At 39.9% G+C, this 25,825-nt stretch overlaps 5 protein-coding genes across 6 annotated transcripts; 3 read left to right on the top strand and 2 right to left on the bottom strand.

The window, feature by feature from the left end:
- Positions 1-223: 223 nt before the first annotated feature.
- On the top strand, positions 224-3,680 carry LOC126605794 (uncharacterized). Its single transcript, XM_050273229.1, has 4 exons — positions 224-712; positions 2,584-2,646; positions 2,810-2,941; positions 3,041-3,680. Exons 1-4 carry the CDS (start codon positions 353-355, stop codon positions 3,314-3,316), a joined length of 831 nt encoding a protein of 276 aa, XP_050129186.1. The 5' UTR covers positions 224-352; the 3' UTR covers positions 3,317-3,680.
- Positions 3,681-6,402: 2,722 nt separating this feature from the next.
- Positions 6,403-10,578, bottom strand: LOC126605740 (aberrant root formation protein 4). The gene is made up of 13 exons (XM_050273177.1): positions 10,226-10,578; positions 9,990-10,139; positions 9,808-9,880; positions 9,469-9,644; positions 9,311-9,370; positions 9,006-9,150; positions 8,829-8,888; positions 8,459-8,724; positions 8,286-8,357; positions 7,998-8,075; positions 7,711-7,899; positions 7,000-7,051; positions 6,403-6,890 (listed from the first exon to the last, which is right to left on the bottom strand). The coding sequence occupies exons 1-13, from the start codon at positions 10,448-10,450 to the stop codon at positions 6,670-6,672; spliced, it is 1,767 nt and encodes a 588-aa protein (XP_050129134.1). The 5' UTR covers positions 10,451-10,578; the 3' UTR covers positions 6,403-6,669.
- A 572-nt stretch (positions 10,579-11,150) lies between these two features.
- Positions 11,151-17,615, top strand: LOC126603171 (trafficking protein particle complex II-specific subunit 120 homolog). 2 transcript variants are annotated; one of them, XM_050269929.1, is made up of 10 exons: positions 11,151-11,720; positions 11,821-12,027; positions 12,193-12,375; positions 12,500-12,609; positions 12,703-12,762; positions 13,073-13,361; positions 13,684-13,979; positions 14,664-15,541; positions 15,903-16,856; positions 17,126-17,615. In XM_050269929.1, exons 1-10 carry the CDS (start codon positions 11,310-11,312, stop codon positions 17,344-17,346), a joined length of 3,609 nt encoding a protein of 1,202 aa, XP_050125886.1. In that variant the 5' UTR covers positions 11,151-11,309; the 3' UTR covers positions 17,347-17,615. The 2 variants fall into 2 exon arrangements, with proteins under 2 accessions (XP_050125886.1, XP_050125887.1); XM_050269930.1 differs by lacking the exon at positions 11,151-11,720 and having other exon boundaries at positions 11,891-12,039.
- Positions 17,616-18,118: 503 nt separating this feature from the next.
- Positions 18,119-20,735, top strand: LOC126603172 (pentatricopeptide repeat-containing protein At1g08070, chloroplastic-like). Its single transcript, XM_050269931.1, has 2 exons — positions 18,119-20,327; positions 20,413-20,735. The coding sequence occupies exon 1, from the start codon at positions 18,308-18,310 to the stop codon at positions 20,117-20,119; it is 1,812 nt and encodes a 603-aa protein (XP_050125888.1). The 5' UTR covers positions 18,119-18,307; the 3' UTR covers positions 20,120-20,327; positions 20,413-20,735.
- On the bottom strand, positions 20,604-22,372 carry LOC126603173 (B3 domain-containing protein REM9-like). The gene is made up of 4 exons (XM_050269932.1): positions 22,155-22,372; positions 21,979-22,063; positions 21,184-21,549; positions 20,604-21,059 (listed from the first exon to the last, which is right to left on the bottom strand). The coding sequence occupies exons 2-4, from the start codon at positions 22,045-22,047 to the stop codon at positions 20,736-20,738; spliced, it is 759 nt and encodes a 252-aa protein (XP_050125889.1). The 5' UTR covers positions 22,048-22,063; positions 22,155-22,372; the 3' UTR covers positions 20,604-20,735.
- Between the last annotated feature and the right edge of the window lie 3,453 nt (positions 22,373-25,825).

The raw sequence follows: 25,825 nt of genomic DNA, 5'->3' as shown, positions 1-25,825 counted from the left end.
CCATGACAAAATGAAAGTTGTCAGTGCAACACGTCAACCGGTGGGACCCAAACAAAAAAGGAAAAATAGAGAAAAGAAAATTGAAAAAGAAAGAGAAGAAAAGGAGTCAGAGTCACACAGACCCACCCAAACAACGCCACCAAAAAAACAAAAAACAAAAAAAAATTGAAAAAACCGGAAGAATCATCGACTCCCACTTTCTTCCACCACCATATATATATTTTCAACCCCCCATCCGCTCTCTATCTCTTTCATTTCTCTCTCTCTCGCGCATCCGCCACCCTCCTTTCTCTCTCTAAAAACCCTCTCTCTCTCTCTCTCTCTCTAGAACTCTGGGTTTGTAGCTTCAGAGATGGTGGTTCAAGACGATTGGACGAGGGCGGCGATGACCGACGACGTGCTCGTGGTCGAGCTACTGCTGCGGCTCAAGCAGGCGCAGGCGGCGGGACCGTCGTCTTCGCTGCGGTCATCGTCTCCGATGTCGCAGTCTCTTTTGACGCTAAGGTGGGGTGTAAGGATGCCACGCTCCAAAGCGGCGTCGTCCGGTTCCAGATTCGACGGCGGCGTCTTGCACCAGAGGAACAGCGGCAAGAACGGTGCCGATTCCACCACTAGATGCAGCCCCACGACACCGCTTTCATGGAGCGGCGGTACCGGCTCTCCATCCGCCACCGCCGACGGCTTTGAAGAGTCCAGCTGCCCCAGATCCAAGGTCCATATCACTTTCTCTCTCTGTGCTTTTCGATTTTTGTGCTTTGGATTTCCCGCTAGCTGATCTCTGCTCGCAGTGTCTGAAGCGATGACTCTTCGAGTCTATTTATTAATTGACCGATATACCCACGGCGGCCGGCGGCGCTTCGTATTTACGTCTAGCTCTGCTGAGCAGCGCCGCTAGCGGAGAGCCTCAGTGTTGTTATAGTTGATGAGGCTTTTCGCGGGGCTGTGGGACGACACATTTCGTGCCGTCTTTGTCACTTTTACCATTTTTGTCCCTCTTCCTTCGACTTATTTACCTTCTTCGTCAATTTTTTTTCCGTTTTTGTATACGCTCGATTTCGAAACGGACGTTTCTGTTTGCTTGTATCGCGTTTCGGCTGTCGTCCCCTGAGCAGCTACTGCTGGCGAGGTCAAATTCGTCATATCGGTTTTAGATTCTTCCTTCTGTGTTTTTCTCGCCGATCGCTAATGGTCAAACTGTCGTCGGTCGCCGTGGACGGTATAGCTTTTGTGTCTTCATCCCGAAAATGCCCTGGCGTGCCAAAGTATTTTCGTATTTTGCTCACGTGACGTAGCAGATCGAGACCTTCTCACGTTTTCGTCTCGCTCCTTTCGCCGGTCATCTGTCATTCTTGTTTAGATTCACCAAACTACCCTCCCAAGACTCCGCCCTAGATTCTGCTACCCAAGGACACTTCCGTCAATTCCAAACTTACCGCAGTTTGAAAACCCCGAAGCTTCCTTTACCCGGCCAACTTTTCTCGTCTGAATCCCTTTTGCTCGCGACAAAAGTCGGATCCCTCGTCAAGTCAAAAGTAAGAAGCCGGGCGGGGCATTTCGGTCATTTTATAAATAGGGGTGGTGTGTGGTGGTGAGGTGGGGCCTATCTTAAAAGCGTGGTTAGGTCTGCTGGAAAGATTTTTAAATGTGATGGAATACCACGGATCCTTATATAAATAATGAGTTATGTGGGTTATGGGTATTAAAAGAATAATAATTTAAAAATTAAAATTTTCCACCTTGTATAAAAATACTTGATTTACCAATGTTTCTGTCGTAACTAAAAGTTTCTGGGTCCGGTGAGTTTTTCGTTAGGGATAGGTCTGCGTTTCGGTTTGTTGTGACGTTTTTAGTGGGGGGTTGTTGGAGTAATTATCCGGTGTGGCGCGGGTGCAGGAATCGGTTCAGCTGTCTCCTTTAAAAAACCCTTTTTCTTGCACTTTCTGGAGATCGAGAAAAACCCGGCTGGTTTTCGGCCGTCGATCTGGGGATTGTACTTTTGGGTCTTCCAAATCTAAGGGTCTAGGATTGTTTGGTGAGGAAGCGTCTTTTAATTGAAAATATCGTATTATTTATTTAGTTTTTAAACTTTTTCGATTAAGGGGATTTTGGAAAATAGATTGGAGTTGTCAGCAAGTGGAGAGGCGGTATTTGAAAGGAGTAATGTGGGATTGGATTGGAGGAGGGCCATGGCGAAGGAAAGTCATGTGAGAAAGTCACGTGAGGAATATAATAAGGAGCCTGTCATGTTGTGGCCACGTGGATTTTGATGATGTCAAATTCCAGCTTACATTTCATTGGGCGTGGAGTAGCTTTATCCGGGGTAGCCGATAGCTGGGTAAATTGCAGGCTTGGTAGTGGATACAGATGTGGGATTCCGATTTGGGCAGCTCTCGCACTGGTGGGAATCATCGTGGAGTCGGATGACACTAAATTTTGGAAATTTAATGTTTTTTGTTAGACGAGTCATATGAATGATGTGGTCGGACAACTTTATCCGATAGTTTTTACTAGTTTGATATTGTTTTTTTTTTGTGTTTTGGTGGGCTTATGTGCTGAAATGTGGTTTTTGGATTGAAATTTCAGGGTAATGGTACATATGAATCCACCAGCACCACCAATGCCGCCAAGAGGGCAAGGAGAAAGAAGGTAAACACTAAACCCCAAATTTTGTTTTGTCCCCTTACACTATTCAAAGGAATATAATTGTAAGAATTTAATAATTAATGGGCCGTTTCGTAATCTGCAATTAATAGGAGGACTTAATTTGAAGTTTGTTTTGTTGACATGGACTTGGTTGTAATTTTGTCAGACATATGCTGAGCTTAAAGAGCAGGAAAGTTCGTTGTTGAAGGAAAGGACACATCTGGAAAAGGAAATAGCGACCTTACAAGCAACTTTCAAGGAGCAAAGAGCCAAAAATGTCAACTTTAAGAGAATCAAGGTGAGAGACAGATTCTAGTTAATTTACATAAATTATGGATTGGATCTTATAGTTTTACGGATTTTCGCCTAATTTTCTATCCGATTTGTGTCTTTGCAGATTGATTTGGACTTGCATTCTGCAAGGAATTTGAGTGCAAACTTTGACGGAGCAGGGAAAGCAATTTCCAGCCAACCCCATGAGAGAATAGCTTCTTCTAGTACCACTGCATACTACATTCCTTCGGATTTGCCTCCAAGTCCACACCCGCGATTGGATTCTTGCGTTGAAAGCAATGATGTTCCGGCCCGGGATAATTCCTTCTTGCTGCCTGATTTGAACATGGTGCCGGCGGTCGAAGAATCCGGTTCCGAAATGCTATATGGGATGAGCTGAGGAAATAAAAGCGGTCCTCCTGTCTAACATAGCACACGCCAGAGGAGCTCACTTCAGTAGGTACTACTACAAGTAGAAAGTCGAGGGTATTTGGTAAGTTACGGATTTAACCTGGTCTGTTGCCAGTTGCTTGGAGTTGTATGGGGGGTTAAATTAGTAAAATTAGCAATATCTAAAGCCTAATGGCTGTAGAGATTGTGCTTTTATGTCACAGGTTCCTGCTTTTTAGGGTAAACCCTCAATAGTTTTCTCAATCTCGCGTTGAAATTATATTAGATCCATCAAAATTGTATCATTTTTTGTAGTTGAAACGTTGTCGTATTTTTCCTCATCCGAAATTCAATTTATAGTTTCAGTCCCACAACTCGTGTCGAATTGTCAATGACTCGTGTATCTTTTTATTTTGATTAGTTTTCAAAAACTCTCTCCCTCCTTCTCTTTTAATTTTGGTAAAATAGTTGGTGAATTGGGAAAGAGGTTATATACAGATCTCTTCCTTCTAATCCGCTAAATCAGAGAATTTATGCTTTCGAAATTTGATTCAATTGAAGTTATTATAAATTTTAAAGTTGAAATTTTGTTTGTAATCGTTGCATTAAATTTTGATTTGATACGAATTATTTGATTTGATAGATTAAAATGAAAGAATTTTTCGGCCAATTTGTGCCAATAAATGATAAAAGTGATGTCACGTTGGAGAAAAGGACGCATCTTGTTGGGCGTTGCTTTTAATGGGACTTTTGGATGTTCTAGAATATCGGGTATCTTGAATAATTTTATAGGAAAATTAATGAAAAAAATTTGAAAACTTTGAGTTTTAATAATAAGGACAAAATAAAAGATAAAGTGAATAGTATCAGGTTTGATTTTTTAGTGAAAAAATGTAGTTTTTCATTAAAGTGAACAGTACTATAAGTTTTTCGTTAAAACTCTCAAATTTTATCGTGAAATCTTTGTCTAAAATTTTACAGTTAATACACCCAAATTACTCTGAAGGATTAAAAAATTATGGTCTTTTTGTCATGGAGGTTGAGTTGCTGTGTGTTGTATTTCTCGAATTGTACTTTGGAGATCAAAGCTGCTGCCATATTTATTTATGCAAAAAGCGTACGTTAAAGTATATACAAAACTCATGATTAGTAATTTATTCTCCTGCAAAACATTAAACAAACAAATTAATCATGAGTGTTTTTAAGATGGAGATGATTTTATTAAACCAAAAAAAAAAATACAATTAGAGTCATGAAAAATGACGTTCTAAATAGGACAATGATTGTCTACCCTCCTTATTCCCGTATCCTTCCATACCCTTTTGTTTGTATAATTACGGTTAAGTCACATTAACATTTCATATTACTATTCATTTTTGTCTTATTGTTTCTATATAAAAAATAATATAAAATGTTAACGTGACTTAACCGTGATCACACAAAACAGGAGGACACGGGAACAAGGAGGGCAGACAATCCTTGTCCTTCTAAATAAGGTCAGACGAAGCTTCATTGTACCTTACCGTGAATAGTCAGAAGTGAAGATGTTGCCAATAATTGTTTTGAATAATGTATAATTATGTAATTACAAGTCTTATGGGAAAACCTTGACTTCTTCTGCGTATGTGTTAAAAGTAAAACTATAACTACATAGTATGTAGCCTTGTTCCCGAGAACACATGAATGAATCGTCAAGGATCTCAGCCACCCACACAAAGATATATCTCCTCCTTCCACACAGTCCTTCTAACATGTACGAGTTCCACCGAATCTTTTGGGTGTTTTTAATGGTGGGTTGTTGGGGGGATAAGGATGCGTATGGAGACAGTGGGCGGAGATGGGGTGATCAGATACTTTTAATTTCCAAATTCAAAAGAATTATCGAGTAAATTATCGATAATCTGTGTCTATTTTGCCTAATTTGATGTTATTGGACTCAGATGTGTGATTCTTTGATTGCTGCGTGTGAGCATAAACTTCCAAATGAGACGAAAAATAGTCAACTGAATCAAGTAGCCAAATTGAAATACAGGTACCACATTGGCATGAATTTTGATCGCAAACAAATAAAATCCGTTTTTGAATTAGAGAATTGTTATTAGCACTTCAAATATCTCATTTGGTATTCCAAACTTTCTATAATTAAAAGAAAAAAAAATACACTTTATGAGGAGTGTAGAATGAGATTTTGAAGTGCTAATAAAAAAAACCTTAGCTATTAAGGAGAAGAAACCTACCACCGTGACCCTGATATCTGGCCTTGGGGTCGGCAACATTCCTTTTTTATCCTTTATTTTTCTTTTCTAATTTTTAGTAGGGATGCTGTCTCGCTTTGTCAAGAGTCTTTGTGGTTGTGGTTATTATGGACATGTGGTCACTCTCCATTTGAGGAAAGCTTTTGCAACGGTTATGACTTACTGCTCAACCTGAATTTTAAAGCGACGATTGTTGTTTAAATTTGAGGTGGTAATTTTGTGGTTAGTGAGCTTGTCAAGGATTACGCTAAGGAAACTCGACGTTTGTTGTAGGTGACTCATAGTAGGTTTTTTGCCAACGATTGCAACATCATTAATGAGTGGTGTGGTCTTTCCCTTGTGGAGCATTGCAATTGTTTGAGGGATTCACAGTCATGTTTGCTTGTCGTTGTATGGTCTTCAATGACGGTATGCTAATTACCTTGTGTGTCTTGACGATGTCGGGTCTGGCTCATAGAGTTTAGGCCTTGTGAGCTTATCTTTCCTGTTGGTTCGGAACTTAGGTGTGGGTCTCCCATCGTTGAGGGATCATAGTTTATTTTGTGTTGTCATATTTTTGTTTTGTTTTGGTTGTGGTTTTATTTTTGTTCGCCGGGCAAAGGACCATGAGGATATCTTCATGATGTCTCATAAGGCTTCTTTGCCAAAAGAGCATTATGCTTTGCAAGTTCATAAGAAAGTGATGTAAGATCTTGTCGAGAGCATGTTTACGTTTGGTTCGAAGTGGTTAGGTTTTGAATTGTCTTTTTGTTGCATTTGCAATCGTGAAATCCTTTTCGTCATCGATGATGTCTCTCATTCTATTTGATTAATGGTGAAATATTTATTACCCTTAAAAAAATTTATACAACAGATCATTAAAATTACATACTCAGATAGATCGCATGTTCTTTCATGTAGCAATCGTAATTTCAAAATCGGAATAAAGATGCTTGGTTGTGAAACTTGAGGGATCTTAGCAATCCCCAGTTGTACATCTCCTTGTGCCTATCTCTCTAATTATGTTTATACAACCGGTAGCAAGACAAATTCTCGTATTACTTCGCATTCGTATCACCGTAAATGGTGTAAATGACTAGAAACACAAATATGCAGGTGATGACGACTGTTACATAGACTGTTGCTTGAGCTGATCTTCAACAAGCTCAATGCATCGGTACAAAACTAACTCGATTGGGTTTAAAGTACAAAGTGCATCAAGTGGAAGCTCGTAATCATTCCTGGTCTCCGCCATCATGGCGGTTACCTGGGTTCGTAGGGGTAAAAGCCACCCCTTATAGGCTTTCTGTAAATTGCTTCTGGAGATCACTCCTGTGTGGTTGGTTTTTCCTGTGCAAATTTTTCATCAGAGTACAAATCAGACTCATATTCTAATAATTTCTCCTCTGATAGTAAAATTATGTTTGCTTTAATTAATTCAATGATGATATACGTTTACCTGTCGATTCTGTAATCAATACAAATCTGTACAGATTGAGCGCAGACAGAACCTGTAGAACAATATTACAGATCTTGTAAGATAAAGGGTTTTACTTTTCATCTGAACAGTGAGATAAATATTTACCCAAAAAATAAAAACAGTGAGATAAATTCAAGGACAGAGAAAATGAATCTTATAAAAAGAATATGATAATTAGACTACTTAGTCCTGAATTTCTGACATATCAAATTTAACCTCAAATATATTTGACAGAGACAAAACGTCGACATTCAAGGCAGATAAGTATACATATGTTCAGTTCATCTTACCGGGGATTAATTAAAAACAGCTATGCAATGAAATACCATTGTTGGTAATGACGAACAATATGATGAAGGGTGGAAAAGAAAGGTAACTTCAGGGTATCAAGAACTGCAGAGATTGAAGATTGTAGTTGCAGCAGTTAAACAAGATTACCGGTTGCCTAATTTACACCAATTTATGGTCGCGCAAGATAAATCCAAGTTGGAAGTCCTTTAAGATTACTTTTCGTAATTGTAGGAAAGCTAAGTATTGTAATATCTTATATTTAGATGTTGTTGAGATCTTAGATTTGAAGCTTGACGACATACAAAGACTCCTCAACACATATTGGTAAATCATACATAAATACTTCATTACCACAAGCAGCTTATGAAAAGATATTCACAAAGCAAGTTGAAGAAATACCTTATCAGTATCCTCAGGGAAAGAGGGAGGTCCGCCCTCCGGGGGCTTCAGAATCAACTCCACCAATTCAAGGACATTGGCAGTCCAAAACAATGTAGATGGTTTGGCTTGCGGTACTTCGTCATTTCCCACGCTTTGGCAGCTTTCCTTGTGCAGTTCTCCTTTAACAATATCCAGAAGGATTGCAATCTATGGTTGAAACAGCCACATTAGGTAAAACTGCTTCAAGTATAATTCAACAAAAATGAAGGAATACATATCACAAAAACTGGCTCTAAAGGTTTTACCATCGAGGAAGAATTACTATTTATGATCAAAGACTTCAACATGTCGAACCTCTGAGAAGCTGGAATATCAGCAATAATCTGATTTTGATTGGTAGACAAAATGAGCAGTAATATTCAGAGGGTACCGTAAATAATTTACTTTGAACCTAAATTAAGTAGAGTACATGATAAGCAAGGGCTTACTACAAAATGACCATAAACTGAGCCATTAGTTGCTTATGAAAAATGCATCAGACTATCACGTATTTATATTACTGGACAAATGCAAGTACTAAGACAAATCCTCACCCTTTTGAAAGCTTCAAAGGCATTCTTCCTCAGCACTGTATCTGATGCGTACATGATGATCATTTGAACAGCCTAAAATGTCCTATGCCCATATGAGGGAAAAAAAGAAGATTAGATTCTCTTCCTCTTTGATAAATAAGTTCCTAAAACGTAGAATGATGTAAAGAGGCAACCTGCAGAGCTGCAAAAAGGGAAGTCGTGTAAGATGAGAAGTCATTATGTTCATCGCAGTGGGAGATATTTCCATCTGTAATGCAAATCAAGAAATTGATGGCATGTCTTTTAAGTTCCCATGGCAGAGTTGCAGGAGCTAGTATGTGCTTTAGCATGCCAACAGCTAGCCACCTTTCAGTCTGGTTATCCTTAAGTTCATCCTTGACGGAATTCAAATCCTCCTCAGCAGCCCCAGCAACGTTATCAGAAGCATGGCCCCAGATCACTTTAATAAAGCAACAGAAAAAAAACAAAAATCAATTGACAAAGTGTCGAGCTACAAAAAAAAATTGATATAATATGGAGTGATCAGCATTTAGAAACATAAACCTGAAAGAGGTGCACCGCATTTGACATCGGATAAACAACTCATATAATCATCTTCATCTTCTGAGTGTACAAAGGAACAAGAAAAGAAACGAAATATCAAGGGCCTAACAATTGGGTAACAAATAGAGTGAACTATAATAGAATACAAGGGAAGGAACATTGATTGAAAGGATTTACCTCCAACTACTGCCCTAGTTATTTTGTCAACATCCGACCCAGTTATCACACCAAGATATGACAAACCACAAAACGGGAAAAAACTAGACAGTTGCAAAACAAACGGCTGAGAACTTGGAACATTATGATTCATGCTGACAACAGCCTGCACATAAACAGCGTGTTTAAGAAAACAAACGCAAAACAGAAAGATAGCAAATCAAATAGGGGAGGCTTGATATGTAATAGAGTTCAGATTGGAATTTCTGTTGATATTACAAAGATAAAAAGAAGTCAAACTGAAACTTTGATTAAAGGATGCCAACCATAATCTGTAAGACATAAAGACCAAGTAGAGCACGAAGCTTTTCATTTGCTACACCTTCCTGTGTCATGGAACATCAACAGGATCAAATAGAGAATATATAAGAATCAAAGAATATCGCTAAACTAGTAACATCCATCTTATCAGTTTGTCATGTACCAACTTTAGGCAAACCGCACGTATGGAATTTGCAATCCCCATAGCTCTGTCAAACAAATTCTTAAATTCTGGATCTTCATCTTCCAACTCCAAAGACCGGCCCTTCAAAACTTTAACAATAATGGGAACTGCTACTTTCACTTGCTCAAAGTGACGCCTCTGAAGGGAAAGAAACACTGAAATTAACAAAAGAAACAGCAACACAAAATTAACAAAATAGTGCTGGCAACAACTCAATTGGCACAATTCAATTAAATCTACGAAACACAAAATGCATCTGATAACAATACAACTGTTAGTTTAGTTAACCATTTAATTAGTTAAGCTCATTTAAATTACCTTTCGAAAGCCCAGTTAGAAGAGGCGCAATATAACCAGAATCCCTGATTGCTTCACTTGGGGGAGCCAATGCCTGACCCAATCACAACAAAAAATCATCAAAGAACTAAAAACCCAACAAAATCATCAATACAACAAGTATCAAGTTCACATAAAAGTCACTAAAAAGGCCACATATTTACCTCACAAAGAATCGAAAGCATGTCTCGTGGACTACACATTGATATAAAGCAATCAATGGTGCACTCAACGACCTCCAGGCATCCATCCGAGACGCCTCCGAACTTCGAAACCGCCATTGGCAACTCAAAGGAGAGTGCTTCGATGATCGCCTGGGCAAACAATCAAACAGTTGGTAAACATCAAACTGCACAAACAAGCAAAGGACCAAAAGCAGACGACTTTAACGAAACGAAACCTGGTCGAGTGACGGGGAAGAGACGAATTGGTGGACTTTCGTGAGAGCTCGGAAGGCGTTGGCTTTTGCGTCTTCGTTTTCTGGGTCTGACAGAGCGGCGTCTAGGGTTGAATTGAGGAAGCTGATGAGCTCTGAGACGGAGGTTTGGGGTTGATCGACTGATTGGGATAGCGAGTTTAGGATTTCTTGAAGAAGGGGGAAGGACTGATCAAGATTGTCCGCCATGGGATCTCTGCAACTTCTCAACAAGAAGAAGAAGAAGAGTTGGTGCGTGTTGTAATTTCAATTCCGTTTGGCTATTAGGGTTTTTGTTTCCAAACGTCCCAACAAGGCGCGAATGCCAATCCACTACTACCACCTCTATTCAACGGCACTTGATAAACGGGTATTAAATTCTAGTTTACACAATGATATTTATTTTTATTTGTAAGCAAAATGATTTAAATTCGAATCATTGAATTTGAAAAAATTTAATGAAATTTGTAATCAGTACAATCGGTAAATTTTGTTTGTCTTTACATTTGGGATGACACTATTAATGTATTACAACTTTATTTGGTTGCGATGCTTTTCAGGACATTTGTTGAAGTTTGGTGTGAATTACACTTCTTAACTTCCCTCGTTGTTTTTCGGCACTTGTTTCCTCCTAACCAAACTAGTTGCAAGGTCACATCGGTTGTTTTGGAGAAAATTGCCCTGAAGGAGATGGTGAAGGTTCATATTAAGATTTTTTTTCTTTGTTAAACAATAAATTTATTAGATTAAATGTTAAATTAGAAAGTCGACCGAGTTCATATTAGGTTATTAACAATGTCGATGGAGTCCAAAATTGCAATAAACATGATTGATTAGTTTGTTACTTAAACTGTCCTGCACTTATCCAAGGATATATCTATCCCCGATCGAGAGTCCGGATAACCCTACAACCAAACATCTTTTCCTCCACCCTCCGTCTTTTAACTAACCAAAAATCTCAAAACACGATCTGTGTCTTCCTCACAGCGACGTCTCCACTCCCATGCTCCCGATTCTCTACTCTCACTCCCGCACCTAATCCCCCTGCACCCTCCGATCTACCGCCAAAATGGAGCCGGACGTCAGCATCGAAACCAGCTCCATGATCCGTGTGACTGTCCTCCCCATTGGCCACGTGCCCCCCGTCCTCCTCCGCGACTACCACTCGATGCTGCTCCGCCACCAGACGATCCCTCTCTCCGCCATCAGCTCCTTCTACACTGAGCACCAGAAGTCCCCCTTCGCCCACCAGCCCTGGGATTCCGGCAACCTCCGATTCAAGTTCGTCCTCGGCGGGGCCCCACCGTCCCCGTGGGAGGACTTCCAGTCCAATCGCAAAACCCTAGCTGTCATCGGCATCTGCCACTGCCCCTCGTCTCCCGATCTCGACTCCGTCATCGATCAATTCGACTCGGCTCGCCGCGCCTACTCCTCCGCCCTCGTCGATCGCTGCTTCGCCTTCTGCCCCGGCGATTCTCAGGTCCAGAGAATGCTAATCTCGATTGTTTTCAATTTGTTACTTTTTTCCTCTTCGAAATTTCGAATCTTTTTGGATTTATTGTGTGTTGATTGGATTACAGTTGGAGGATGGGAGCAAGAAAGGAGGGAACTTGATGCTGTTTCCGCCGGCGGATCGGGCGACTCTGGAGTTCCACCTGCAGACAATGATGCAGGACATTGCGGCGTCACTGCTGATGGAGTTCGAGAAATGGGTGCTGAAAGCTGAGCCTGCAGGAACCATTGTCAAGACGCCTTTGGATTCTCAAGCCACTCTCAACTCAGAGGAGGTTCATGTCTAGGTGTCCTATAGGATTTATTCTGTTATTATAATAATTAGTTGTCTAGTATGTATTTATCGAAATGTTAGTGTTTTAATCGGAGTGTTGGTATCTGAATTTATGCGTTAAATGTTTCCGAAAGATGAAGTGAACAAAAAAAATTTAAAATGGCAGGTTATAAAGGCGAAGAAGCGGAGGCTCGGGCGAGCGCAGAAGACAATGGGTGATTATTGCTTGTTGGCAGGATCACCTGTTGATGCCAATGCTCATTACTCTACCGCACTAGAACTTGCTAGGTTGACCGGAGATTTTTTCTGGTATGCTGGTGCATTGGAGGGCAGTGTCTGTGCCTTACTGGTAATGGCTCACTCTCTGGATTTTTGCATGGCTACCTGTGTTTGATAACGCAATAGGCTTTCATGGCTTCCTGGTTTATTTGTTGCTTAGATTTCCTACTTACTGACTTATATAAACATGTTAGATTGATCGAATGGGCGAAAGGGATTCAGGTGTCGATGATGAAGTTAGATATCGATACAGTAGTGTCATCTTGCACTACAGGAAGTCATTTATACAAGAAAATGCTCAAAGGTAATTCCTAGATGCTATTGCATTTAGATGGCTGTTGCTTTATTAATGTATGCATTCTTTTAACTGTTACATTTATTAATTATTTATGTGCAGAGTTTCACCCTTAACATTTGAACTAGAGGCTACATTGAAACTGGCAAGGTTTCTTTGCAGGTATGTTTTGTTTATCAAAATTTTATAATTTGATGCACTCAGCTTGTATTAGATGCATCTTCTGTTTTTACTGGATAACGTTCTGACTGGATCTTATTCGTATACTGTTTCTATCTATGAGTCTGACTTTTAATCTTCCGTTCTCGGTAAATGATGATAAATAAATTGAATTCTATCTCTAAAAGTTGAAGTAGGTGCTCCATAAGAGTTCCAGTTATGATCATTTATGTCCATGAGATGACAAAAAGACTTCGGAAATAGTTAGATTTTACACTTTCCTACGAATTTGTTTTTGGTTTTACTGTGGCAGACGGGAGCTGGCTAAGGAGGTAGTGGAACTACTTACAAGTGCAGCAGATGGTGCTAAATCTCTGATTGATGCCAGCGATAGACTTGTATTATATGTTGAAATAGCTCGTTTATATGGTACCCTTGGTTATCAGCGAAAGGCTGCTTTTTTCTCAAGGCAAGTGGCTCAGTTATATCTACAGCAGGATAATAGACTGGCTGCCATTAGTGCAATGCAAGTTTTAGCAATGACAACAAGAGCCTACCGTGTTCAAAGTAGAGCTTCCATCTCTGAAGATTTGCTTCCTAAAGTGAGTGTTAAGCAAATGATTCCTGGTCATATTTAGCATTTCAGTCTGTCTGCATGCTTCTGCACATGCTTTAATGTGTCTTTTGAGATGGAATTTATGCTTACTTTGTGAATTTGAGGTCTTGATCATTGATGGCACATATCAGTCTCTTCTCTGTTGTATTTTGGAATAGTGGAAATGAAGAATATGGTTGAGAGTTTTATTCCCTAGTAACTGTCTTGCGTTATTACTCTTTAGTAACGTTCTTATATAGCGTGTGGTTTTGATTGTGAGCATATTCGTAGTAAGTTTTTAGCTACTCATTCTTATTTTGTTTTCACAGAAGGAAATCGGGTCAAATCTTGCAGAGGGTGGGAAAATGCTCCACCAGTCAGTAGTCTCTCTTTTTGAGTCTCAGTGGAGCACACTACAGATGGTTGTACTCAGAGAGATTCTGCTATCCGCTGTCCGTGCAGGAGATCCTCTAGCTGCCTGGGGTGCAGCTGCAAGATTACTAAGATCATATTATCCTTTAATTACACCTGCTGGGCAAAATGGTCTTGCTAGTGCACTTTCAAATTCAGCAGATAGGTTGCCCTCGGGAACTCGCTGTGCTGACCCTGCTTTACCCTTCATCAGGTTTTCACGAGTACCTAAGCATTTTTCCTGTTAATGCATGAACATTTTATTACTTATGAAGACTAATAACAACAATAGTATTTGCTGTCCTATAGGTAATTTTTCTCCATAGTCTTTGCTGCAAGACAAGTATATAGTTGCACCGAGACACCATGATAACTAGGGTTGAACTAATTACCATTTATTTTAACATAAGTTTTTGATGTATGATTAAATGCTATCTAAATACATTTAATCTGTCAGTGAGGAGGATTATTCTGCTATGTGAATTACTGAATACTGACAGATATTTTTTCTCTAACATTAAAATGCAGCAATGAGAAGTAGATACCTCCTAGCTCTGACCAGCTTGTTAATGTTCTTATGGATGCTAGAGTCCTTTCTCTTGTTTTGTTTTCAACAACTCGAGGCTTCTTTTATTAGCATCATTTTTTTTAAACAATATTTTGTTTACCTATATAGTTTTTGTAGAACTGTGATTCGCTCAGAACCTTTTGTGTAGCTATGTAGTCTTCTATTCATATTGCGGATGAGTAAAACTCTATTCCTTTGTTCCTCTAAGAATCTCCCCATATCCAAGTTGATCTTGACTGAATATGGACAAATAATCATTAGTGCTTTTATTGTAAGTGTCACTTAATATTAGTATGAGTTCCCTAATTTAATCATCTTCTTTGCTTCTAGATTGTATTCTTTTCCTCTCCATCCTTCACAAATGGACATTGTAAAGCGCAATCCAGCAAGAGAAGACTGGTGGGCAGGAGCTGCTAATACTGGTCCGTTTATTTATACACCATTCAGCAAGGGAGACACAAATAGTAACGCCAAACAGGACCTCATTTGGATTGTTGGAGAACCTGTTCAGATTTTAGTCGAACTGGCAAACCCATGTGGCTTTGATTTGAGGGTTGATAGCATTTATCTCTCAGTGCCTTCAGGAAATTTTGATGCTTTTCCTGTTACTGTAAATCTTCCACCCAATTCATCAAAAGTGATCACCTTATCTGGGATCCCGATTGCAGTTGGGCCAGTGACAATTCCTGGGTGCACTGTCCACTGCTTTGGTGTTATTACTGAACACCTGTTTAAGGATGTTGATAATCTGCTTCTTGGAGCTACACAAGGACTTGTGCTTTCTGACCCTTTCAGATGCTGTGGGTCTGCGAGGTTGAAAAATATATCTGTTCCGAACATTTCTGTGGTACCACCATTACCATTGCTGGTTTCACGTGTAGTTGGTGGTGATGGTGCAATCATTCTTCATGAAGGTGAAATTCGTGATGTGTGGATCAGTCTGGCTAATGCAGGTACAGTTCCAGTTGAGCAAGCACATGTATCATTATCAGGAAAAAACCAAGATTCTGTTATCTCGATTGCCTCTGAAACCTTAAAATCAGCCCTTCCTTTGAGGCCTGGGGCCGAAGTGACTATACCTGTGACCTTAAAAGCTTGGCGCCATGTCATAGCAGATCCTGAGACTGCTGCAGGCAGGAGTGCCTCTGGAAGCACTGCGAGGCAGTCTAAGGATGGAAGTAACCCCATATTGTTAATCCATTATGCAGGTATTAATAAATCCATAACCAATATAGTACTCTCTCTCTCTCTCTCTCTCTCTCACACACACACACACACACGCATTATTGTATAGAGCTAAAATGAGGTGAATTATGTGCATTATTTTATATTTACTCTTATCTTCTGATGTTCAAGTATATATAGTAAGCCCTCTTTATTTTCAATTGTTATGTATATATAATAAGAACCTGAATGCTAAACCATTTTCTGAACTGTCCATTCTAACTGGCTGCAGTTGTCATTTATCATTTGTACCTCCCCTGTGCCACCTCGTTCCTGAGTAGTGACTACAAGTACCATTAACTTCTGTGACTTGATTTCTTTAATGCATTTCATTTTGTTTCTCAGGGCCTCTGACACATGCTGGAGATCCTCCAACAGATAAATCTGCTATCCCCCCTGGCAGGCGCCTTCTTGTTCCTTTGCAGATTTGTGTTCTTCAGGGTTTGTCTTTTGTAAAGGCTCGTCTGCTTTCGATGGAGATTCCTGCACAAGTGGGTGTCAACCTTCCAAAACCAGTTGATATTGAGAATAGCCCTACTGAAGCTCTTGGTTCTCCTACTAAGATGGACAGATTGGTGAAGATTGATCCTTTCAGAGGAAGCTGGGGACTACGCTTTCTTGAACTCGAGTTGTCTAATCCCACAGATGTTGTGTTTGAAATTACTGTTTCTGTCCAGCTGGAGAACGCTAGTCATGAGCATATACTTTCTGGTGATCAAGATGCCACTGAATATGGTTACCCTAAAACAAGAATTGATCGGGATTGTTCTGCGAGGGTACTGATACCACTGGAGCATTTTAAACTACCAGTTCTTGATGATTCGTTTTTTGTGAAGGATAATCTGGCAGATGGGGCTGTTAGTGGCAGAAACTCAAGCTTCTCGGAACGGAATACTAAAGCTGAACTTAATGCTTCTATCAAGAACCTCATATCTAAGATAAAGGTTAGGTGGCAATCAGGGCGAAGCAGCTCTGGAGAATTGAATATCAAGGATGCTATACAGGCAGCCCTTCAGACATCTGTTATGGATGTACTGCTGCCAGATCCATTGACATTTTGCTTCAGGCTTTCTAGAAACGGCCTTGCACCTGAAAATTCTGGTTCACACGCACAGGCCAATTTTCAAGTTCACCCTTCTGCAGCTAAGGGTTCTGTGCTGGCGCATGAAATGACTCCAATGGAAGTTATGGTTCGTAATAACACGAAGGAGATGATCAAAATGAGTCTTAGCATTACATGCAGAGACGTTGCTGGAGAGAATTGTATAGAGTGTACAAAGGCAACTGTCTTGTATTCTGGTAATGTTCTATGATTATCCCTTTTTCACAAGCCTGTTTTAGTATTTAGAGATATTCACTCTTCTATTATGTGTAGGTGCGTGTGAGCAGGTAAATTTTTCGGAAATAAGCATTTTAGTACCTGGTTAATTGGTTATCAAATGTTGAATCCTGCCTATTTTTTTGTTTATTTCTGAACTGTTTGTTTAGAAGTCATTTTCATTAGAACTTCCCCTGAAATTTGCAATAGAATCTCACTCGTGTTGTGCGATAATTGAATTCATACGTAGGTGTTTTGAGCGGGATCACTGTGGAGGTTCCACCACTTGAAGAAATTAAGCATTCTTTCTCCTTGTATTTTCTTGTCCCGGGTGAGTACACACTGGTAGCTGCCTCAGTGATCGATGATGCTAATGATATCCTCAGGGCTCGTGCAAGAACAAAATCATCCGATGAGCCAATATTCTGCCGCGGGCCCCCATATCATGTTCGTGTTGTTGGGACTGCATGATGGTTCATTCCACCCACCACATCGGCCGGATTAGCTCAAACCAGGTTAATGCTTTCAGCATCAGTAAACAATGCCATATGTTTTTTAATTTGGCAGCGGGAGGAACGCATCCATGTGTCCTGAGAATCAAATTCTTAAAAGTAGGGTGTTCTCTGTTGTGTATTTTAGATTCGTAGTTGCAGTTTTGTACACAAATGTTGTGAAATAAGTTGTTAACCGCTATCAATTTGGCTACGTTTTATTTACGCGAAAGAAACATGTTTGCTGCAGATTATTCGAGTCTTCATTGTGTTGGATGATTGTTGCATACATATTTGATCATGGATGTGTGTTTTTTCTTGCCTAGCCGGAACATTTGTGGGCTTTTTGTTGTTTTAAACCGACGGGGGATGGAAATTTGAATTCGCGAATTCTTTCAGCAGTGAAAAAAGACGTAGGATCAGAGCGAGTGTTTGTAAAGTTTGCATCTTATTCTGAAGCATTTGGGAAAATTAATATGAAACCCTTGAGCCGTCGTACGAGTGTACAGAGAGAAAATAAAAAGGGTGTGTTTATCATTTTTCTTGACTACGAGAAAACGTGCCGAATTAATGGGTTAGAGTGGAACAAAATATCGACTGCATATCGACCGTATAATAATTAATAACAAACTAGTGTAAGTTCGAATTATCAACGATATCAACCATTCGCATCGCAACAGAGAAAATTTTATGTTTATAAACTCATTTTCTGGGTTGGCGCAGTGGAGGTTACACTTGCGAATTATGTTCAGGGACAGGGAGGAGGAAGGAGATACCGAATCAGGGGTATAAACGTCATTTTAGTTCAAGAGTCGGGAAAATGCCGTTACTTAAAAACGTTAGCCCGGCTCTTCGTTTCCCTCCTTCTTTCCCCGCCGCCTTACGGTGACGGGTCGAGCGGGGTAAGAGCTAAACATTCCCGGCGATCCGTTGATTCCCCAATGAAATCTCAGGTCCCCAAATCCCTCCTAACTCTCATCGAGACCTGCACAAGCCTTCAACAACTGAAGCAGATCCACGCCAAATCCATAATCTCGGGCCTTTCCTACAACCAATTCATCCTCACCCAGATCACCAATTCCTTCCTACTCCCTCAATCTCTGAACTACGCCACCCGCTTATTGATTCGAACTCAAGAACCAAGCGTTTTCGTCTACAATTCCATCATCAGAGCACATTCCCAATCAGAAACCCCTTTTGTTGCTCTGTCGATTTATAACATGATGAGGGTGCAAGAAAATGCTTTGGGCGACAGGTTTACTTACCCTTTTGTGTTGAAGGCTTGCGCTAGCGAATCGGATATGGACAAAGGGAGGGAGGTTCATGGTGTGGTTGTGAGAATCGGGTTTGACTTCGACAGGTATTTGTGTACTTCTTTGCTGAACTTTTATGGGGTTTGTGGAAAAATTGAGGGTGCAAGGCAGGTGTTTGATGAATTTACGGCGAAGGATGTTGTTTTCTGGAATTCCATGATAATGGGTTATGCTCGAAACGGGATGGTTTTTGAAGCTTGTGAGGTTTTTAGGGAGATGGTGGAAGTGCGAGAGGTTAGACCCAATGAAAGTGCGGTTTTGGCATTGATTTCGGCTTGCACGGTTTCGAAAAACTTGAAATTTGGAAGAGAGATTCATGGGTTTTTGAGAAAAGAGGTGACTTTTGGGTCAAATGTGAAAGTTGGAGCTGCACTTGTTGATTTGTATGCAAAATGTGGGTGTTTGCATTATGCAAAGAGAGTGTTTGAGGGAATGCCTGAGAAGAATGCTGTGGTATGGAACTCTTTGATAAGTGGCTATTCCCTCAACGGCTCGTCGAAAGAGGCAATTGATGTTTTCAGGGAAATGTGTTGTTTGGATGTTAAGGCCGATACGTTCACGATTTCAGGCTTGTTGTCCGCTTGTGCTCAAATGGGTGCTGTTAATATAGGAAGCTGGGTTCGGAAATTCGCAGAGAAGAATGGACTTTGGGATGTGTTTATAGGTACATCTTTGGTAGACCTGTATGCAAAATGTGGTTCCATTGAAGCAGCAAGAGACGTGTTTGATCAAATGGATAAGAAAACTGTTGCAACATGGAATGCTATTCTCTCTGGATATGCGTCAAATGGGCAGGCTGGATCTGCAATAGAGCTCCTTGATGATATGAGAAAATCAGGTGTCATGCCAGATAGTGTAACGTTCCTTTCGATTTTACATGCTTGTGCACATGCTGGTTTGGTTGAAAAAGGTAGACGATACTTTGATTTGATGGTGAAAACTTATAAGATTGCCCCAAAAGTTGAGCATTACGGTTGCATGGTTGACCTTCTTGGGCGCGCTGGACTTTTGAAAGAAGCAAGGAAGCTTATTGAGAGGATGGATATTGAACCAAATGTAGTTGTATGGGGATCACTGTTTAATGCTTGTAGCATTCATGGTGATATTGAGGTAGGAGAGTGGGCGGCTGATCATGTTTTCAACTTAGAAGCAATGGATGGGGGCTCCTACGTGCTGTTAGCAAATATGTACGCTGCAGCACGAAGGTTTGACAGGGTTAAAGCAGTTCGGGAGGCAATGGTTTACGCGAGTATTTGCAAGCTACCTGGATGTAGCATGATCGAGATTGGAGATGTAATTCATGAGTTTCTCGTTGCCGACAAGACGCACCCTGAATCGGAAGAGATATACACTGTGTTGGACGAATTAAGCAACAAGCTCAAGATGACAGGCTCGATGCAGTTGCCTGCTTTAGATGAAGAGTGTCTGGAAAGCAGCTGAGGGACCATCAAATTCCTAGCGATATTTCCTGAAAATGGGAAGACCGGAAGAGGAGGGAAAGTGATTGGAACAGTTGCCCTTCCAGGGACATTTGGATTTGAATGGAAAATTGCAGTTTCGGGGCATTTGGATTTGGATTTGTACAGAAAAATGCAGATTAGGGAGATGGACGCGTGATCTCGGAGTTGATTTGGAGATTCAGTTCAAGGTTCAATTCTTTCCTTAATTCATGGACATGTTTTGTGAATATCTGTCACTGCATTTCTTATGCATTAACCATGAAACTCTTGCAGATGGCCTTCAAATCTTCATGGAACAATTTCAATATCGTCTACATTGTTCAAGTTTACGGTATGAGTTAAATTTCAAGCAGTCTCATTGTCCGGCTAAAGCACAACAGGTTCCACGCAACTCTTCATCGCAGCAGTTGGATCACCTTGGTTTAACCCTCCAACAAGGAAGAAAAAATATTGAAACAAGGGCATGGCACGCGACAAATTTATCGGCTATTTCTAATCGTTCTGAAAAGAATTTGAGGCCAATATACTTGTGATAAATATTTTACTTAAATCCTAAGGTATGTTATAAGTGAGTACATAAGTCATGTTTCTCCAAATCACTCGAAGTTAACAACTGCCTTGGATGATCCCAGGACCATGCGTTTTATGTCGACCTCCATTATCACAGGCTTCGATTTTGAATCCGGCACCTCCTTCAGCACAAACTTGCAGCAATCTCCAATCTTGAGCCTGTTGTCCTCGTAAAACTTGTACCATCCTCTCGTTCTTATTGCGGTGCGAAGACTAATGGCTGCACCTCTCCTTCCGCCTTGCCAAGTTCCAAGTTCCACCGGCCATTTTCCTCCAACAAACCGAACTTTGAGGATCATTTTCTTTCTGTCACCAAGGCCATGGGCTTTCACAAATTCCGACGGAATAGTCTGCCATGAACACTCACTAGAATTAGAAAGGATCCAAAATCAACAAAACAAAGAAAAAAGCTTCAGAACTTTCACCGAGGTATCGCGACACATTTGTACGGGGAAGGGAAGGTATAAAACTTACCACGTAACACTTGCTGGGTAGAGAATGAGTTTCCGAAATGCTTTTGAGGAAGAACAGAGGACTCGAGGTTGATGGTGCAGCGGCGGCAGCAGCAGCAGGAGGAGGAGGAGGAGGAAACGCTTTCTCGCAACCGAGTGGCTCATACACGTTGACATGGAAAACCATGCGGCCTAGGTGTTTGAACACAAGAAAGTCTCCGACTTTCAGGTTGTGATACTTCACAAACTCTTCCCAACCGCCTTCAAAATAGAGGGTTCCATCCCCAGTCCTAGCAACTCCAACTTGCCATGATCCCTGGCAGCTTTCAAGAACCGCTTTCTTCATGTTCCTTTCATTAAGATTTTGAGAAAAGCCCGCCGGAAGTGACTGTTGATAAGCAGAATAAAAACATTAGGTCTCATTTCCTAACCAATCAAACAGGGAAGATGTGATGAAAACTCGACATTTATGTTATACATGGATGAACCTGCAGCTAGAATTTACGAAATAAACGGAAAGATATGGTCAATGCTATATATTCCACCCAAATGCTATAAGTACCTTCTTTTTTCCATTAAATAAAGCATAAATCTTTCGTTGTTTTTTGGCCAAATATAATATATATATATCAATATATGTGGTTCAGGAGAAATAATTTTTGAGATGAAATCCTAAACAAAATAAAAGTAAGGAAGCATGATCTGATCTAACAAAGGAGATGAATAAACTCCAAAACCCAGAAAAATAACACGATTCATTAAAATTTACAGTATTACACATACAAGAAAATTACTGGGAGAAAGAGAGAGAGCATACGATTGCGTATTCGAACCCGGGAATCAAAGGCTTGAAAAACCGTCTGGGAAATGGAGGTGAACCGGCCATGATTCTTGAGAAAATGCTGAGAGAAAAAGAGGAAATTTTGTAGGGGTTGTGAAAGTTTTATCAGAGAAACACACAAGAAGCTAGGGTTTTGGTTGGCTTTAGCTTACCAGCTGCGGCTGAGGAACTGAACAGCGTTGAATATATAGGCGGAGAGGGCCAATGGGAGCCCTCCACCGCACCAGTGGATGGCAGAAGAGCAGCGGCGATGCCATGAATTTCATTGGCTGGAGGTCGTACGGCGAGTTCGTACCCTGCAGAAACGCCGCGGGAAGCTTTGAATTGAGTGGTCTGCTTCTGTTGACACTGTTCAGTTGTAGTTGTATTTGTACTTTGCTGCTTTCAAGTTTCTAACGGGAATATTATCTCCTACGATGCTACTATTTTAACTGGGCTGGGCCTAATAAACTGGGCCTATCCAATTTGTTGGTCGCTCATGGGCTGGACCACAGAAAATATCCCTGACATTCCAACTGCAAATTTGTTAGGGCTTTAGGAGAAGGACCCAGATGTTTGTACATCACCATGTTTCTAATTAGTTAATTAGGACTAGTCATTATCCATCCAAAGGTACCAAAAAAAGAAACGTGAAAATAGTAGGCATTCCTTGTCTTATCCCAGCCAAGGACACCCGACTTGATTGATCAGATGCACGGGTAAGACAATTTTACTTTTAATTTCTAGAGGATTGTTGCGTTTAGTCAATTAAGAGCACGCGAGAGCGATTCTTAACTGCATATACATATGTATTTCACGATAAAACATGTATGCTATATCAATGATAAGAAATCAATCACGTGCAGACACGTGACTGATCTTTGGGGGCAATGGAGCAGAAGTGTTCTGCATCTGGTTGGTATTTGTTTAGAGGATAAGACTGAGATTAACGTTCATCGGGGGAAAAGGAACAGTAAAAGATGGATGGGTTAGTTTGAGCCTTGAGGGGCCTATGGAGGTAGAAAAATCGACCCTCTTACATTCTTAATTAATTGCCATGCATGCATCCTTGTCGCATATTTTATAGTGTTTTTATTGTCCTCAGGCACGACATGTCGCGATGTTTCCGTGTTGTAGGCTCCGCCCCTTTAAATTTCTGTCACAGTTTAATTTCTCAATGAAAAAATTGTGCTAGAACGAACTTCGGATACGATAATTCACTAATTTCAGATGTTCAAGTTTACGACTCATTTCATACTCGTAAGTTAGCTAGCTAGGGTTACATGGGTCAGTGATGAGCAAAAACCCTAAATCTTCCATGGGCCTAGCTATAACCAGCCAGAGGAAATGTTGGCTTGGAAGGGAAGACAAGCGTGAATTTTGAAAGATCATCACCTAATCTTGCTTGCGATGAGGATGATAGGCCGAAGCATTCGAAATAACACATTTTAATTTCCTTATTGTCACATGTTTGTATAGTCATCAATCAATCCTATTGACAAATTCCACAATCAATGATAAATTTATAAGTCGTCCGTTTCTCTGCTTCATCACATGGGAAAATTTATCAACGTGAAACTTCAAGGCCTAGAATATTCCTTCTTAATTTGTCACATGCATTGAAAAAATAACAAAATTCTACTACGATTTGTCGCATGTTGATGTTGAATAAAGGATTAAATGATTTAATGGAGATTTTTACGAAATGACCTAAATGATTGATAGTAGACAAACTCATGGACCACTTCTATCGATTTTAAATCTCAATGACCAAAGTAATAAATTATAGCAATCTCAGAGACTTTTTTTTTGTTGAACAAATGATAGTATTCATACTAAAGGGGAGGGGTGGGTTTAGCATCATAATAAATTAGCAATAATGTGATTCATATTCGTCTTTAGCGAAAATCGAACTTAAAATGACCAAGAATCTCTATACACGCAGGCATACTAAAAATCTCCAAAAGTATACCTACATATCGGCCGAAACAGTATTTCCATTATAACAAACTTATATTGATGATTAAAACAATAAGCCCAGTTGTAATTTGAATTGAAACTCTTTGTAGAGGGAAACACATTGACACCCGATCATTCAGGTTGGCAAGTGCAAATTCCAAGTTAACACTTCCTCTACGTTGATTAACTTAAAAAGTTCTCAAGTTTCCTCTCCTATAACTAGTTACGCACGTTATCATAATCGTCGTTGTTCAGTAAAATTAAATATGAATAGTTAGATACAATCGATGTATAACAATGCGAGTTATTCGTTGTAAAAGTTTCATTTTCTAACAAGTACATTAGTAACTTGAAAATAAATATAAAAAAAATGACCTCTGTAATGACAGAATATTCGAAAGAAAGCGTCCGTGATAAACAAACGAGATAAAATCCTTACGGTAAAAAGTATTATCAAATTTATCACGAAAACTATTTTCCTAGTATCCTATCACTACTGATGGCCCTATAAAAAAATCAGGTGTCGTAAGATACCTGGCCGATGGGGTGACATGACATAAGAAAGGGCAATAAACAGAGCATCATCGAAGCCATGCTTTGCTTCATTATATGTCCTTTTTTTCCTTTATTTTTTCTTTTATGTTTTCTCATCCATCATATCGCCTTCTGCATTATCTGAATACTTTGTGGGGCCTTTTGCCCTTTTACCATTCTGGGGTTCTTGTTCCCCTCTCTTACACCCTAAAGATGGTAAGTTTTCTTGCACGATTCCCCAGATGAAGCTCCTTTGCATATATTAGCTACTTTGCATGTACTCTTAATTTACATGACAACTAATTGGTAGGCAAGGCATAGTGTAATTAACAACTGGCTTAAGGGTTTCTGACGGAGTATATCGTCTGCTTCCTCTTTCTCTCTTTAACGTTTCGTTTTCTGGACCCTTTTAAAGCATTCGTTTTGCACCATGAGAGGTGAAGTTTTGTGTTCGATTTCCTTCTGGGATCCTGACAAACTCATTGTTGACGAAAATTAAGAATCATATTATGCTTAGATGAACATGATAGATGAGATAATTTGTAGAGAAAGAGAGATAATGAAAAGATCTAGCTAGTTCTTTCATCCCTAACAATGTCCAATATTCTAAAAGATGCTAATTGCTAGTTATGCGGTGGGCTGAGACCTAATTCTTATACGGATTTAAGTAAATTTATTATATATTATATAAATAAGTGTTTAGTTATACTTACAAAAATACGTAATTGTATAGGAATACATAAATTGCGAAATAATATGACATATTGAAAGGAGAACAAACAAATAATGCAAGTCACTTACAATTTATTGAAAAAAAATAAAATTCAAAAAGAAAGTTATCGCTTTTTTCTGTAAGTGATCATACAAATAATGCAACCAAATATTGGGTGGAATATTATTGGAAATTAAATGTACAAGTTCATGAATGGAGATTGGATTCCCACATATATCTTTCAAAAAGTTTGGACAATTTTCGGTCAGTTTACTTCTTTTTTGTTGCTTGTGGGAGGGGGTGTGGGGTGGGGTTGGGACGAACAGTGAAGGAGGGGTAAGTGGTCGAGTGGTCCATGCACGAAGGCTCAGTGTTTTTGTGGTCCATGCAGGAAAGCCAAGTATGAGAGAGGGGAAGGGGGGCCAAAGCACATGAGGCAAAGGAACATGACAAGTGGAAAAGAAGATGGTAAAATTAGCTAGCTACAAAAGCCACCATGGGATGGGACATCCATTTAATTTTGATTTCACAAGAACTTAAACCCATCAAATTAATTAAGTTATTTCAAAAACCTAATCACCATGGAAAATTTTTGGGTGTGACAGTCACATATATAATATTAGTTGCTCACATGTTATA

The sequence above is a fragment of the Malus sylvestris genome, chromosome 15 (genome assembly GCF_916048215.2).
Source record: "Malus sylvestris chromosome 15, drMalSylv7.2, whole genome shotgun sequence".
In the NCBI taxonomy this organism is placed as follows: Eukaryota; Viridiplantae; Streptophyta; class Magnoliopsida; order Rosales; family Rosaceae; genus Malus; species Malus sylvestris.
The sequence above is the reverse complement of the archived record's forward strand: the minus strand, read 5'-3'. Positions and strand labels throughout refer to the sequence as shown.

Bases quoted from the DNA above. Each gene is read 5' to 3' on its own strand.
- LOC126603172 (XM_050269931.1), top strand. From the start codon at position 18,308: ATGAAATCTCAGGTCCCCAAATCCCTCCTAACTCTCATCGAGACCTGC.
- LOC126605740 (XM_050273177.1), bottom strand. From the start codon at position 10,450: ATGGCGGACAATCTTGATCAGTCCTTCCCCCTTCTTCAAGAAATCCTA. The intron at 7,900-7,997 runs GTAAAACCTTTA...TTTCAACCATAG, and splicing joins ATAGTAATTCTTCCTCGATG to ATTGCAATCCTTCTGGATAT. The intron at 6,891-6,999 runs GTAAACGTATAT...AAATTTGCACAG, and splicing joins ATTGATTACAGAATCGACAG to GAAAAACCAACCACACAGGA.
- LOC126605794 (XM_050273229.1), top strand. From the start codon at position 353: ATGGTGGTTCAAGACGATTGGACGAGGGCGGCGATGACCGACGACGTG. The intron at 713-2,583 runs GTCCATATCACT...TTGAAATTTCAG, and splicing joins CCAGCTGCCCCAGATCCAAG to GGTAATGGTACATATGAATC. The intron at 2,942-3,040 runs GTGAGAGACAGA...GTGTCTTTGCAG, and splicing joins TCAACTTTAAGAGAATCAAG to ATTGATTTGGACTTGCATTC.
- LOC126603173 (XM_050269932.1), bottom strand. From the start codon at position 22,047: ATGGCCGGTTCACCTCCATTTCCCAGACGGTTTTTCAAGCCTTTGATT. The intron at 21,550-21,978 runs GTATGCTCTCTC...GCTTATCAACAG, and splicing joins CCGGGTTCGAATACGCAATC to TCACTTCCGGCGGGCTTTTC. The intron at 21,060-21,183 runs GTAAGTTTTATA...TGTTCATGGCAG, and splicing joins TACCCAGCAAGTGTTACGTG to ACTATTCCGTCGGAATTTGT.
- LOC126603171 (XM_050269929.1), top strand. From the start codon at position 11,310: ATGGAGCCGGACGTCAGCATCGAAACCAGCTCCATGATCCGTGTGACT. The intron at 13,362-13,683 runs GTGAGTGTTAAG...TTGTTTTCACAG, and splicing joins CTGAAGATTTGCTTCCTAAA to AAGGAAATCGGGTCAAATCT. The intron at 13,980-14,663 runs GTTTTCACGAGT...CTTTGCTTCTAG, and splicing joins CCTGCTTTACCCTTCATCAG to ATTGTATTCTTTTCCTCTCC.